The 16,870-nt window shown below is 41.0% G+C and overlaps 1 protein-coding gene across 1 annotated transcript in view; it reads right to left on the bottom strand.

Annotated features, from left to right (window-relative positions):
- Positions 1-14,509, bottom strand: part of LOC311050617 (uncharacterized protein) — a gene marked incomplete at its 3' end in the record, with an annotated part of 50,812 nt that extends 36,303 nt beyond the window's left edge. The window contains exon 1 of the mRNA XM_084064703.1: positions 14,326-14,509. Coding sequence (XP_083920829.1) covers positions 14,326-14,401 — 76 coding nt within the window. The 5' untranslated portion in view covers positions 14,402-14,509. The remainder of the gene's footprint in view (positions 1-14,325) is intronic.
- Positions 14,510-16,870: the final 2,361 nt, after the last annotated feature.

Raw genomic sequence — 16,870 nt, 5'->3', positions numbered from 1 at the left:
ACTTTCTATATATCGTTGCTGTCGAATGGAAACTTTGTATGTCAAAAAACGTTACTTTTCAGGAAATTGAAAAAGATAATCTGTGTTCCAATGGATCCAGTGTAGTTATTATATAGTTACAAGGCCTAGTTAACACTTTTTATTATTTTATGGTTAAATATTTATAAAACCCACAGATAGACACTTTCCAAAATTTTCAAAAATAGTGAAAATAGCAGATCTACAAGCTAGGGGTCCCCAGACCCTACTTTGACTCCTGCTGCCTTAATAAAGGGAAAACACAGAAAGAGAGGCCTGGCCATAGGCAGTAAAATGAAATAAAAAATCAATCAAATGTGAGCAGTTAAGACGGAAGGACCATTTCACTTGATAGGGGGGCAAAGGTTCACTCCAGCAGTCCATGGAGAGCTTCAAAGGAAATGCATGAAGGGATTTTCTCTAAATGTACCATTACCCAATGTAGTGTGATGTGGCAATTTTAAGGCACATACGCTACATTCTATCAGCAAATTTCATTATTTCCTTTGACCACTCTAATTTATGTCATGGTCTTCTAAGACACTGCAAGCAATTTAGGTAATTTTTGTAGCCATTTATGCTGTAGCGTATTTAGACAGGAAAGTGTAGAAACATAAATCTAAGGGCACACAGGCAGGGAGATGACAGCTTGACTCAAATCAGGGACTTTGCAGTTAGCTGCTTGACATGTTGAACCAATCCGCTAGCAGTGTGTCCCTGACATGGCAGGGAATTTATCCAAAGAACGGACAAAACTTCACAAATAAAGGCATACGGATCAGTGAGAGAAGGGCTTTTAATAGTAAGTTTGTCATTACAATGTGCAATCGTAAAGTGATACGATACTACTAGACCAAATTCAATAAAAAGGCAGTTTATAAAAATGTTCATGTTAGAAATCATGTACATCATTACTAGGGGTGTGCCGATATATCGTCCCGCGATATATCGCGATACGTTTTCGCGACGATATGTATCGTTTTGGGGGAAAAAAATATCGTTTTGAAAAAAAAAAAAAAAAAAAAAAATCTTTTTTTTTTTTTTTTACACCAATGAAAATAATCAGGCATGCAAACAGCCCCGAGGTGAAAAGGGTGACAACATATTGTTTTTTTTCGGGTCAGGTGTCACACTATTGCCCTATTTGGATTCAAAACGGCTGAAAAGCTACAAGTTTGCATGTCTGAATAATGCAAAAACAGAATTATTTGTTTGCATTTCCTTTTTTTCTCCCCCATTTATTTTCATAGTAAAAAAAGTGCGTATCGTATCGTATCGAAATCGTATCGAAGTTGTGAGCCAAATATCGTATCGTATCGTTTCGTGAAATTAGTGTATCGGCACACCCCTAATCATTACAATTTGGGAATCTTTTGAGACCACAATAAGCCTATAGTTGCTATCTTCTTGAAGGTTCATCCCATTTGACCAAATTCCAATGGAAATATTTTACCTATTCTCACATACAACATATTGTAGCTTCTTTCTTATTTTAACCGTGACTGTGTCGGGAAAAGAGAAGACAAAAAAAAGAAGACCAAGAGCCATCATCAGGTTTAGGACCTGGCAGAAGGTAAAACATTCTACAAAAGACTACTCAGAATCACTTTAACATGTTCTTACTATAGAACTGTATGTATATTATCTTCACTTAACATGTTCTTACCAAAGAACTGTATGTATATTATCTATATTAGCTAGAGGACAGACTCGCCCCAGTGAAAGTTGCTCACACAGCGCATACTCCCCTGGGGACAGCCTCCTTGGGGGCTTGGTTCTTATACAGTACAAGTTGGAATGCTAGTGCACTGTTTAATACAATTGTTTGCAATTTGTTGGTAGGAGGTGGGTTACATGACCAGATTTTGAATAACCACTGTGGTATATTACATACAAATAAATCAATGACATATTACTTGAAGTAATTTGACTGCAGGCAGTTTCTGAACATGCATGTGCAATGAGTCTACAATGTGAAACACCTGTCATTCTTGCGCTTATATACCCGGCAGGAGCCAATAAAACCATCATCACTAGAAACCATGGCTCGGCTCAGTATTAATGTCTAAGAATCTAAGGTTCCCAGTTCAATCCCTGCTTGCTCGTCCTGGCATCATGTAAAAATGTCCTTATAAGACGAACCACTAACTGCTCCCCAAGCACATTGGTGCCTTGCAATGTCTGCCTCCGCCGTCGGTGTATGAATGTGTGAATATAACGCATACTGTACATCGTAAAGAGCTTTGACATACTGTAAATGCAGAACATTTACCACTACAATCCAGCAATGTGGATTGCATGGATGAAACAGCAATTCCTTTCAAGGGAGGTTGCATTGTCCTTCACCACACTTTCACGAGTGATTCAATCTCATTCTTTTCAGAGAGATGCTGACGATTAATGGTTGAAAGCAGTATAACCAATTAGAAAAATCAGCTCCTTGCAGTACAGGTCTCCGCCAGTGCAGGTAGGTTATTGTGGGCCAGCAATGTTTCACAGCATTCATGATTTGAGGCATTTTGTTCAAAACGGCCCTCTCCTGCAAACTTTGGAGATAGCTGCTCACAAACGGACGGACGGACACACACACTGACGGACAGGGGCGAAAACATACAGTAGTCTCGGTCTGGCGGAGACAATAATAGTGACCCAGGATATCACTTCTCTAAACCTTCACATTTATAATCCCTAACTAAATTCAACACCTACATGGTCAGGTGCCAGGTTATTTTATGGCATTTGTTTTATTTACATGACACACTACAAAACTTCCTTTTGCCAGTGAAAACTATTTGATTACAAAGGAAGAAGAAAATGTAATTGTAAATCTGAAAATAAAGTCAAAACATGAAAATGGCTCCTCTGCCTCAGGTTGATCTTTGCCCTCTAGAAGCTTTGTTGCATTTTACCACGTACAGTAGTTGCCTTTTACATTTTGTACAGTGAGTGGATACATAAAGAAATGCATCTTGACAGCCTCAACAAGATTTAAATGGGTGCAAGTCTGGTGTCTGCTTGCCCTAGCAGAGCCCAGAGCTGTCAGTTTTGTTTTTGACTTGGCTATAGTAGGAAAGCAGGTAAGTGGAAAGGTTTAAAGTTAACCACCTTCAACCTGGCGTCCCTATTTTGGGCATGTGACACATCATAAAAGTCAGAAGATTAAAATTAAACTGTTTTAAAATAGCAAAAATAACAAAAATAGCAGGTCTACAAGCTCACAACATGTCACATTGTGATGGCGGTAAATAACTGTGCATTGGTTAGAATATATAGGGTATATAGGTTTAATATAAACAGCAATACTTCCTTGACCTGTAAATGTCTTCCTAGACCTCTAGAAATGGGGCAAAGGTATTATGCGGGCAGCTATTAAAATTTTTATTCTTGAATCATATTTTAATGTGTGCTATATGAGTAACATCTAAAGGACTGATAGCATTGGACCAAAGCATAAAACTCCCATCTCTCTCTCACCTGAGATGTGATCAAGGCAGATCAATACCCAGTGCTACAAATGTACAACCCTATGATCCAAGTACTGCCTCTATACTGTGTAGATGCTTCTTTCAAAGAAAACAACATCCATATCCACGGTTCACGACACAAAAACCACCATGGGTAAAAGTCTCTGTGTTCTCCACTTACGAAGCCCTCACCTACATGCCTCCAATCTTTCCTGACAGAGGTTAGGGTCAGCTCTGGAGCGTTCGACACATGGCACGGCCATAGATTGCATTGCAGCTGGGTCACTCCGTCTTGTCAGCTGGGCGCTGAGGACGGCCACATGGCTTTAATAGTGATTCCAGAGGAATCGTGCTGCGGGGGTTGCAGTGAGCAGCTGGCCAATTTCCCTGGGAGGTGAACTGTTCAGGCTATGGGCTAGCGCAGGGGTCCTACTGGGTCGACTGCTTGCAGTGATTAAAGACATTTACCATGAGACTATACTCGAGTCAGGTAAGATAGACGCTGTATATGAATAGCTCCTCATCAAAACGTATGGAGTCAGGGGGCGTACTGAACCTCCTGTGAACTAAAAATAACTTTAACATCAACAGGGAATGATGCTGCGAACCACAACCGTCCCTGAGGGTCCCAAGGTCATCAATATTGACAGGTATGTACAGGGGACTTTGATCAGCAGCTGTCTTGCTCAGGATGTCTAAGCTTGTAGTGAAAATTAAGTATGTTTTCAGAGAAGGTCAGCAGCAATGTCTAGTACAACAAAGCAGCAAAGTCCAGTACAACAAATGTTGTACATTAGTAGTGTGTAGAGTCACAGTCACACTGGTTTGCTGTGAGACAGGTGTGCCTTTGGAATTTGTGACAACTATGCATTACTATTGCAATATATATACATGTTATTTACTATTTTCATTTACTATATCAGTACTTTGTGTGCACTCATTTTCCAATATGGAGGCATACGGTATACCCTAACTAAATCATTTTTAACCACTTTCAACCTGGCATCACTATTTTGGGATTATTATTTTATTTTTTGTACTTTAAATGTTTTAACACATTTTCAAAAATAGCGAAAACAGCAGATGTACAAGCTCACAACACATCGCATCACAACAGCTTGTAGATTGGCTATTTTTGCTATGAATACAGGTGGGTCTTGAGATTTTGACTTGCCCATTAGTGTGCCTTGGGCACAACGTATTTGATGATGATGTGTAGAGGATCTATTTGCTTCATGAAAGCCTGAATGTGTGCTGAATCAAATTAACAGCCTTTTGTGTTACAAGCTAATTTGGTTGGTTTTCTGCCTGATGTAAACACATCTAAGGATGGGGAATGGCTAATTCATAGCATTCATGCAGAGACATTTGATAGCATGATATTTTCAGTGTAGGAGATTTGAATAGTGCCCTTTGTGGGAACAGGTGCTGGGTACTGTAGAGGATTTCAACGTGGCCCTGCCAGTTCCACTAGCAATTCTGAGCATAGAATACCCCCTGCAGCTATAAGCATTGCCCCAGTATTGAGAAAATCAGGTCCTATTCAAAATAATCTGCATAAAGTAATTATATCATAGAGTTGAAAACATTTCATATTTGATGCTCAAATATGCATGCCAGCTTTGCAAGCTACAAAAAAAAAGGCATGTGAAATGCATCATTCTGTTTTTCTAAATTCTAGCAAAGGTAAGTGTTTGGAGATGGAAGAATTCTACATTGGTATGTACTATTCGAGACAGACAAATGCTCCACAAACCCTGCCGCTAACGCTCAGGGCATTTGTCTTACTTTTGCAGATTTGCAGTGCAGAGATTTCGCTGGCCATTTGTTTACCTCTAGGCAGTGCCGTGCGGCTTGCCTGACAACTCTGTAAAGGTAAATAACGATGCAGCTGATTTCTTCAGACGGGATTCTGCGTCTCTGGCTTGCATTTGCATTTTTTATGTTTATTGCTGCAGGGACGAGAGCCTCAGGGACACTGGCAGTGGCATTTCACTTGGTCAGTTCATTACACCCACCATTCGGTAGCACCTCATACACACACATACACACACTCTTTAATGCCATGAAATTGATAAACACGCATGCACTTCTCTTGAAATGTCTCCAAAGCTTCACTGAATGTATGAACAGTTCCACTGCAAAATAAAATACCTGCCATTTAAAAAAAACTAATTATACTGTGATTTCCCCCCAGGCCCTAAAATCGCACGATAAAATTCACTCACTTAATCAAGCATCTTTCAGCGGCTCCAGTGAATTGATTGTAAATATCACACAATAAAATTCACTTGCAATGATATTGTACATTAACACTCTCTCTCTCTCTCACTCTCTGCACAATACTGTTGAACACTTTCTTCTGCTTGTCACAGCCGCTTATGAGACAGTATCTACTTACAGTATGTATCATCTTTAGTCTGCGCAAATGGTTAGGTTTAGTGTTAACAAGCAACAGCACGGCTATGATCATCTGCAATGCATATAGTACTAAACAGACCGTTACAAGAAATAACCCAGCCCCTGGGGCCAACAGATGTCGCAATTGTGCTTGTGCCTTTCGCACCAATCAACAACGCGTTATCTCATGCCTCAACTCACCCATACCATATGAAGCCTGATTTATACTAAGTTGCGTGCCAGTGTTGCGCACTGAAAATACTGTGGCAGATCTATGAGCTCAACGCATCGCGCATCGTGAGCTTGTAGATCAACTATATATTTGATGTGCAAGTATAAAACAGTCTTAAAAAAATATATCCACATCTGTCTTTTTACATCAATGTGCCCAGCCCATATGCACTTATAAGACACCACAGATGCAGTTGCAATGGGGAAAACAGATTATTGCAGAAACAAAGATTACCAAACAAACTCTAGATCATGAACAAAATGCTTTGTCTTCTCTCCCAAGCCAAAAAAACATAATTTACCACAATTTGAAGTTATATTAATCACTTGTATAAATAAATGCATACTTAAAGTAGATTACCTCTCTCTCTGTCTGTGAAGTAGGTTAACACACAGAGAATGTTTCACAATCTAGTTTTTATTTTACTTTTATTTATTCCCGTGTTTTTTACTCTGTTCTTTTTTTTAATTGATTTTAGGATTCATACATACGTGTCATTGAGGATAAGGCATCATTGCAGGTGACACAGCATTAAAACAATAATCACTAAAGTTTCTCACACACACACACACACACACAGGTTGGTACTCATTTGATATGAGCTGTGTCCAGTCGAGGCCAGCTCTCCGGGCAACTCAAAGGAGGAGAGAATGAGACAAGGGTTCAAATCAAAGCCTTTTCTGACAAGTCCTCTGTTCTCTCTCTCTCCGTTTCTCTTTCCCTCCATCTCCGTCTCTCAGTGCCTCACACGCTCTCTCCTTCTCTCACACTAACGCACACACAAGCACACGTGAGCGCACGCACGCACGCACGCACACGCACACACACACACACACACACACACACACACACACACACACACACACACTTTAGGTGGACAAAAAACGGAGTAATTCCCAATCCCACTGCCATTGTTCATCAGACAAAGAAGTACATTTCATTCAAGCCACCCCTCCACCATCACCAACCAACCCCACACACCCGCAACCCCACCACAATCACCAACTACCCATGCACCCCACCCACCCGAACAGCAACTCTGCGGATGGGAGCTGGCAGCGTGAAAGAGAGCCGGGCCTGTCAAAGTCCTAATCGCTCCGGAGAGGCCCCTGGCTCTGCATGCACAGCAGACGCCAGCCCCAATTAGCCAGGTGTACACAGCCTGCCAGTCCATGAGAGGATAGGGGACGGACCCAATTCTCTGTGCTAACAGTTGGAGCAGAGGCACTGTGGCTGGATCGATGGCGCAATGGGACTCAGGGGGTTGGAACGCGATGACGGGAAGTGGCGGGGAACAGGAGCCTCCCATTGGCTGAGAATAAATCGGGTGACAGATTGAGAGGACCAGAGGTTGGCGTAGCAAGATCATTTGTTTTCGAGCCCATTTTGAAAAACAAGATCTGGACTAATAACGGTGTGGCTTTCATGTGGATCACTGACATCGACTTGATGTCATATTGATGACGCCAGTGTTGAACTCCATATTTGGGCAAAACTGATCAGTGGATTGTAAGGATGGTGGATCTGGGATTCTGAATTCACAAGATGTGAATATATTGATAAAAACAAATTCACAAAATATGTGAAAAATATTGGAAAAGTGTGCACAATAAATTGGACGTTGATCGGTCCAGCAGTTTGCGAGATTAGCCTCAGACAGGAGGACACAGACAGACTAGATGTCTTGGCTCCTAGGAGCCACGATGTAACAGAATATCCCTGTGTTCTTGTGTCATCGTGTGTGTCAATATGTGGCAGAGTTACAGGACAAATGAGCTGCATGATTCATTGGTACTGTGTAAACACATGGGCCGAGCGGAAGCACAGCTAGCAGAGTAATGTGTCGTCCGAGGCTTCAACCCAAGTGTAGCCCAGATTGGCCATTGATTTGCAATGAATGTCCCCGGACCCCTTGGGCAAGATGTTGAGTGAGAGCTGTAATGTGACAACAGTCGATTAGATCGGATGGTGTTAATGTGACAGCCGGGGACCTCAGTTATATCCGCAGACCGCAGAAGGAATTACTTTATCGTAAATGGAGTTTGATTTAGAGGGATGCACTATTGCAGAGCACAGAACCACACACGAGACTCATTTCCTGGTGTGACAATGCAAGTGAGAGTGTGCTGTTCAAAGACCAACACACCAGACTGCTGAAATGATGTTCAAAGGAGATGACAGGAACGGGAGGTGAGATGACACACAAAGCAGGTGCAGTTCAAAGCGCATCACAAGCCGTTTGCATTCTCTCGTAATTTAACTCAAAGAGGCTCGGTCACCGAGGGAGAGGAGGAGACAGAGATATTGTGAAGCGGTTGAATGCAGCCTTCAGGAAATCAGCTCTGACTGACAGCAACGGGGGTAAACACTTCACAGGAACGCTGGTTTGATTCAGAGAGAGGCTGTTATGCAAAAATGTGGGGGAAGGGGTGTGTGTGTGTGGGGGGGGGGTTGGGCGGATGTGGGCGTATAGATTGGAGAGAGGAAGAAGAAAATGAGAGTGCTCCACCCACCGCCCCTTCAGCAACACTCAGGAACTGTCATGAAGCGTTGTGTAGAGAACTCATCCCCTTTTCCTGAGGGGGACGGAGAGAGAGAGAAGGGATGGAGAGAGAAGAGAAGAGAAAGAGAGCAGCTGCATTCTGATAACACTCATTTCCAATTGAGCGCTTCAAAAAGGAAATGCCCAGACAATTAGGATGAGAGTGTTGCCTCTGTACTCTCAATGGCCCTTGATGAGAGTGAGGGGCACGTTTGGATAGGTTAATCAACCATAATCGAAAAGCAGGTGCTGAGCATTCGATCCTCCCGAAACCTCCTCCACCAGAAATTATACCACGGCTTCGTTGTCAAAGTGCGTCTTTTAATTAAAGACAATGTCCTCTGCCTCCGTCTTCCTCCCCCTTTGTCAACAGCGTGAAGCGGCGCTGATTGCATCAGATCACTGACACCAAGAACAAATTGCTTTTCTATGGCGGCAGAGACGATGAAGAGGGGTGGGTGGGTGCGAGTGGGGTGTGGGGGGGAGGGGGGAAGCGCAGAGGATGTTGCTTATCACAGGAGCGCCACAACGCAGACTTTAATCTGAAGACGTGCTGAAGTCGCTGAACAATGAAGGCTGGAGCGAGAGCGTCATACCAAGGCAAACATCAGGCTGTGAAAAGGTGGTGGAGAAGCTCAGAAGGTCACGTGGGGATTTTTCATTTTTAAATCCCGAAGAGTGCAAAAGAGCTTTAGAAAACTCTCTCACGGCTTACCGCCAGCACATGATGTTTCCCACTGCATTTGATAACGTTATGCTAATAAGTCTTTCATCTGACGATGACATGTCAGTGATAGTGACATTCTCTGTGATGATATTGACTTTCCTTCTCTTTTAAGTTAACGGTTTGATATCGTTCTCAGCACATGGAGATTCATCACATTCTACACTAACATGCTACAAAAGGCTGATATGGTGAAATTATAATGTATTATTGCTTCATTAAAATTATAAACAGGGGATTTGGTGATATTATCATGATGACAGTGTAATCACAGTGCAATCACTCGACTTGTTTATTATCCCTCCTGCTAAAGAAAGACAGTTTTCATTCTGATAAACAAAGACGCAGAGATAAAACACACAAGCAGAGCAGTCTTTGAAAATAAAAATGTCATATCTACGCTATTCCTAAAATGTTAATGGAGCCTTTTATGATAATCTGTAGCCAGTTTAGCATGCCAGATGACTGTTAGTGAGAGACTGAAGGACTCATGAGTAAGGGCCTACGCTGCAAGATTTATTTAGTCTCATCATAGGCTAACAACCTAATGCAGGTGATATGAAGCTTAAATGGTAAAAATGGTAAGGTTGGAACCGAGGCTTTCAAAGGGTAGCGTCCTTATTATACAAATTATGTTTCCTCCTGAAACAGTGTGCGCGCGCTCTTACACACACACACACACACACACACACACACACACACACACACACACACACACACACACACACACTCTCTATCTCTCTTCCTCTCTCTCTTCCTCTCTCTCTCTCTATAATTAGAAAAGAATACAGATTGTGGCATATTGAGGTCATCTCCGCCATGGAGAGCCAGACTAAATAAAACATAAGAAAGTAAAAACGGGGGCTTCTTAATTGGTCTTCCTGACAAGCCGCAACAGAAGCATCTAATTGACGATGCCTCTTCTCGTCCCACGCCTGATCAATACACACACACACAGACTGACTGGCCCCTTCAGCCTCCTACGGGTTAACTCTCATACTCAATTTGTTGTTCCTACATATGGTACACAATCGCATACATATACAGTGAAACCAAGCAAGCCAACAAGCAATCATTCAGGATTCTTGGAGCTTCCATTTAATATAACAAATACCAAAAGAAATGCTGTGTGTGTGTGTGTGTGTGTGTGTGTGTGTGTGTGTGTGTGTGTGTGTGTGTGTGTGTGCGCGCGCGCCACATATGAGTTATTGCTGCTGCTTTTGCCCACAGTAAAGCCCTGTAGCCAGTCAGCCTTGCAGCAGCCATTAGTTTCAGTGAACTCTCCCAACAGAGCGGTGTCATGATGACAGACAGTGGCAGTGTGAGCGGGCTGGGTTGAGACCCCTGGGGCGCCTCTTGCTCTGGGTCAGTCAGGCCAAGGTATTTATCTGAGAAGCGATCTGAAAGAGAAGGACAGGGTACCTGACCCCACACCTCTGGGACATCATCAAACAACTCCTATTTCAGGTCCGCCATCAGTCCACATGTCGCCCATCGCATAATCGCTCCTCAATTTTGGATCGCGCTACCCATGCACAAAAAACTGACTGTTGATAACAAAGAGCCTGGTGGAGCTGATGAATAACAAAGCCACAAAGGGAAAGGGTAGACTATTTAAGAGCAGCAGGACACATCACACGTTTATTATTTATCACCCTATGACGGCATTCTTTATGTTGTGATTCACTGAATTTAAGGTATTTCTTCCATTGTCACATTTTATCGTATGAGCTTTCACGATACTACGGTATATGAAAGCGAGAGACACGTTTTACATGTATTGTGAGGCTGTAAACATTTTTGTTTAGTTTTTCTGTCTGTATTATTGAGTGGTAAAACAGACCGTAATTATAAGTTAAACTGGGTTGCGATATACTGAATGTAAAAATCTATTTACACTTTTAAACTTACTCTTAAATAAAATTGTGAATATGCCCAACATTTAGATGGTCATATACTTTAAATATGTGGGTGCACCTTTAAAGCTGAGTTTTACAGTCATAACCTACATTTTTAATTACATTTGACATTACATTTTAATCTAAGACTCTACACTGGGGCAGGAGGACCAACAAAGCCAGTCAGAATATGTTCAAGTCAGAATCAGACACTATTAATGTATTTCAACAAGCCCAAGTAACTTCATAATGGGAGGTGATTTGGGCTGTAGTTCTCCTGATTGCCTAATCAGGAGGTATGAAAATATGGACATTGCCAATCTGTATATAGCATACCCTTCACCTGCCTCCTGTCTGGTAGCACCCTATAAAAGAGATTTAATTTTGTAACATCCTGGAAACAGTTCTGTGTATTTATGTGCAAAGTGCAGATTCTGTAGATGGACATACAGTAGCAGTAAAGGTAATGGACACACATGTATAAAAGGTCCAATGCAGTATAAGCCTATATGCATGAAAGTAACACAAAATGGTAGAATTGTACAATAAAATCAAAATAAAAAACGTATATACTTATACCTATATATCACTTGTGACTTTTTCCTGACCACTTAAACCCTATATATTGTGGTTACTTGACCGGGATCCCCCAGGGCTCTACAGTATATTTGGTTTGCTCCGTTTTTCCCTCTACAACAAAACGAAAAATTCTGCTCTACAAGCTAACAATGTGTCATGCTGCGACATATTGTGAGCTTGTCGATCTGATATTTTTGCTGAATGTTTGGACGCTATAGGGTGTCTAGTCAACAACAGTATACTGTATATCATGGGAGTTGTATATTTCTTACATACTAAGCTGAATATATATATATATATATATGGAGAATTTGAGGCCATGCTACTACTCAAGCTGAATCATTTTTGACACTTAACACAATATAATTCATTTATTATAGGCTTCCACTTTTAGCTCAGCCACATCTAACTCGCACTGAGGCTCAGTTATTGAATCTTTCACAAAACACATTAAAAAACCCACAGTGTTAATTTACACAAATGGACCCTATCAATCTATCTGGTTACACTCTTTGAGTTCAATAAACACTCAGGATTTTACATTGAATCTAGTGCTTGCTTGAGTGTGTGTGTGTGTGTGTGTGTGTGTGTGTGTGTGTGTGTGTGTGTGTGTGTGTGTGTGTGTGTGTGTGTGTGTGTGTGTGTGTGTGTGTGTGTGTGTGTGTGTGTGTGTGTGTGTGTGTGTGTGTGTGTGCGTGCGTGTGTGTGTGTGTGTGTGTGCGCGCGCACACATGCCTGTGTACGCACAGGAGGCAGAAAATGTCAAAATGGAAATATTTTGGGAAGGAATTGTGAAATTAGGAAACGTTATCAAAACAATGTCAGATAAACCAATTAAATAGCCATAGGCATAAACAATTAAACATTTAAAATATCCTCTAAATTTTGAGAAATGATATGGCTGACATACAATTAAACAAAATAGTACAAAATGATATTAAATATATTTTCAACCGTATCTCAGTAATGTGACACATGACCGCTTGCTCTCAGATACAGCACTGAAAGCACAAAGCCAGCAAACATCTGTGGTGTCTCTGCTCACTCACACACGCGCACACACATGCACAGGCCTGAGTTATTATGGTTTTAGCTCATCATAATTATGGTATGTATATAGCAGAATATACTATAATGAATCCGAATCAACTGTGTTCACCCACACAACATCCAGGAAACGTGCTGAGATTGTAGAATAGGGATGTAAAAATTGTAATAGGCTAATGGTTATGGAGGGTTCAGTCAATTCATTGACCTGCTCAAATGTACAAACATAAAGGGGGGGAATAAGGACAGACCTGGGGTGTACCTATTTTAGGCATGTCATTATAAGAGACATTTTTAAGTTTCTTTTTTTCTTTTTCAGAAATAGCTAAAATAGCAGATCTACAAGCTCATGTTACAAAGCAAGTGTTATAAGCTTAGAGTGGCTATTTTGCTATATGTCATAAGATGAAGTGTAGATCAGGGCTAAGTGATTAAAGTCTATGTTGTGTAGGCTACTCAGTGTGGAAAATGATTGAAAATGAATGATGATCATCGGAGTGATTGCAGCATGGTAAGGTTAATGATGCTTAGGGTTGAGGCTAAAGATGAAGAAAGGATAGGCTACTGCTGTGTTGTTCAAACTATACTGTGGTGGGACAATTCTCTAGGCGCATCTTGCAGCGTTCTCTATTTTGTCAAGGGATGTGAATTATATGAATAATGCAAAACACTATCAGCCATTCTACTGTAGTGACAAGACCATGAGGAGATAGGCTGCATTCATTTGGAGCACTCAGTTTTGTTTTTGTTTTTGCTGGAAATTTACCCTGCAATTCTGTCTGTCTGCAATGTTTCTCTTTTCTACTTGTGTCAAGGCCAAGGGTAATGAAACTTGTGAGAAGTTCAAAATATAGTCTAGTATACAGCAAACCCGTTTTTGATTTATTTTTATAAACCACAATGATGCAAAATGAAGTTACTTTGTGAAGTTAAACATCCTTTAAAAGGAGTTGTGGCGTGCACGTGTCCCCATGGTCTGCTTAGGAATGTATACGTTGGAAATCACCGATTATGGAGCTAATTACATCCTCCATAGAGTTAACGTATACGATAGACGGGGTTAATTTTATTTATAAATATGTTTAAGAGGAAAAGGCAAAGGCGTGTGGCAGACCTCGTAGCTGAATTGAAACACTCGCTGTAGTTAGCCTTGGATCAAGACTATCATAGATGTATTTTATTGAGTCTGACTTGTACTTTCGTATACGAAAGTAAAGTCAGACTCGATAAAATAGCCTACATCTGATAGTCTTGATCCAAGGCTATGCCGTAGTAATACATTCACGCCTAAACGGAGTAGTGAGGTCGAGGGCTGGGAACATTTCTCTCGTATCAGCCATATAGGTAACCAAAAAGAAAAACAAGAATAAAAGAAGAGAAAAAAAAAACCCGGATAACTATTCTCAATGTCTGACTCTTACCTTCGGCGTGTGTGCTCGTCACCGTTGCTATGAGAAGCATCAGCAAGCAGGAGAAATAATCTCTCATCGCGTTCATGTTTTTCCGTTTTGCGCTTCTTCTCTGCCGAGAGAGAAAGCGATGGGAACGTCCTTGTGGGATCAACTCTTTTCTCTCTCTCTCTCCTCTTGTAGAGACGGAAATATATAGCCGAGCTCCGACCGAACTATATGCACTGCTGACGTTCTACGGGTCTCGTCGTCAGACAGACCGCTCAGGGATGCTGCACTGAGCGCTCCTCTCACCGGGGTCCAGATCTGTTCAAAGGGATTTGAAGTGTTGTTGACAGAGAGAGGCGCCGCGGTTGAGCCGGATTGTTGGCTGTTTTGTGTGCCGTTTCTTCGGGGCAGAGCGTCAGGCAGCGTTGATGCCGACGTGTTCAGCACCCTGGACAGCTCCTAGCGTCAGACACTGGAACAACTTGAGCTAGAGTGGAAAGTTTGGAGTGTGTGGAGGTGGAGGTGGGCGGGGGGGGCGTACATAATATGATAAATCAGGTCTTCAACGTTTTTCAGGCCAAGGACCCCTTAGCTGAGAGAGAGATGTAGAAGGGACCCCCACTACATATTGTATCAAATTGTGTTGCAGATTGAACGTTTTCATAGATTTCATAGATAGTTGGATTCATGTTGATGTTTTCAGACAGTTACTTTTTAAACCCTCAATATTTAGTCCACTTGACCATTGGCTCTGTACTTAGTCTGCTTTTTTTCCCTCTCCAAAATCTCAGAAAATTGCGAGGCGTTGTGAGCTTGTAGATCAGCTATTTGTCGGCTAATGTTCCCCATCGCACAAAGATTTGGCGGACCCCCTGTAGCAACACTGAGGACCCCCTATGGGTCCCGGAACCCCTGTTGAAGACCCCTGTAAATCTTAATTTATAGTCCGTAGTAGGATGGTGTCTGTTGCCTTAAAGAACTGATCTGCAAAGTTAGCTTAATGGGCATTTTTTTATGGGAAAAACTAAACAGTTTAAGGTTAAACATATGTGTGTGTAAAATTCAGGCATACAACCATTTTTTTTTTATTGGTCACCCATTCTTGAGAATCGGGACAAAACCTTTTTTTTTTTTTTTTTTTTTTTATAATATTCTTCAATTATGCCGGGAAAATATATTTTAAAATATAAAAGTGTTGACTATTAAACCATGTAATGGGCCAACCTCCCAGAGTTTTTTTGGGGGGGGGGTGTCATCTGCATAAAATGGCATATCTGACGGAGTTGACATCTGACAGAGTCTGACAGAGTCTGACAGAGTCTGACGGAGTTGACAAAATGCTATGTTTTTTTAATTCCACAGCACAGTCCTAGTGAGTTGACAATTTATTTTAATTAACTTATTTTAAGTTGCTTAGGTTCTATTAAAGCTAATAGAATTGCACTTATTTTTTTTCTTTATTTCTTTTAGTTTGGATTTTGAAGGACTGACAGAGTTGACATGGTATGGTTGGGACACACCAGATAGTAATATTATTTAGTGCATTTATCAAAAAATAAAACTTACCAGAGCTTTCACAGCTTTCCCGCCTTTTTTAAACCCGGAAGTGAGACAGGGGACCAATTTAGCTAAAACCTGTTTATGCCTGATTAAATTATGTTTTTGAAGAAATCTGACGGAGTTGACAACGATCTTGGACACAACTTTAAAGGTTTTTTTTACAAAAAAAAACACATAAAAAAAAAAATTGATGGCAAAAGTACATTCTTACACCTATGTTATCAATACACATGGTTAGTTTTTAATGCTTTTAACACAATCCTTGTGAATCCTTGTCTTAGACAAGGGTGTTTTCTGTCAGAGTAAGTTTAGATGTAAAAAAAGGAAATCAGACCATTTTTTAATATATATATATATATATATATATCTTATGTAATTCATATATATAAATCCTTTAAGAATATATTTTCACCAAACCTTTTTCAAAATGATGTTAATAAATAATAATTTGAAATGCTTTGGTAGGATATGATTTGTCCCAATTCTCAAGAATGGGTGTGGTATAATGTGAGAAAGAAAAATATATATTTGAATACAAGACATCAAGGAATAAAGACAAGAAGTGCTATAGTTTCCATCCCAGAGCTGCCTGGGAGTCCAACTCAGCATGTTACCTTATGCGTGGTCAAATTATTAAAATGTAGTGGTAAACCTGGGTGAACAATACCCTTTCTTTAAAAAACAACACAGAGCCTGCAAATAACAGCCAGCGTCTGTGTCATATGGGAGGAAGGAGTGCTTAAACCATGCTTTCACTGACATTAGCCATACAATGACCCGCTCATCATCACGGTTGCTCTCTGCAAAGAGCTACAGCTGCACAAAAGAGAAGCAACATTCATGAATCATGCATGAGACCACACAGAGGTCTATTCTGGAATAATGTGGAACTGTTAAATGCATTGCTGTGCTGATCATGAGGTGTCAGAAATGTTATTCATTGAATCCTGATGCATAGGTATGTGCATCGACTGCGCGGGTCTTCCTGAACCGCTACTGAAGTTGGTTG

Source organism: Gymnoscopelus microlampas, assembly GCF_963454915.1.
Source record: "Gymnoscopelus microlampas genome assembly, chromosome: 8".
Taxonomy (NCBI): domain Eukaryota; kingdom Metazoa; phylum Chordata; class Actinopteri; order Myctophiformes; family Myctophidae; genus Gymnoscopelus; species Gymnoscopelus microlampas.
The sequence above is the reverse complement of the archived record's forward strand: the minus strand, read 5'-3'. Positions and strand labels throughout refer to the sequence as shown.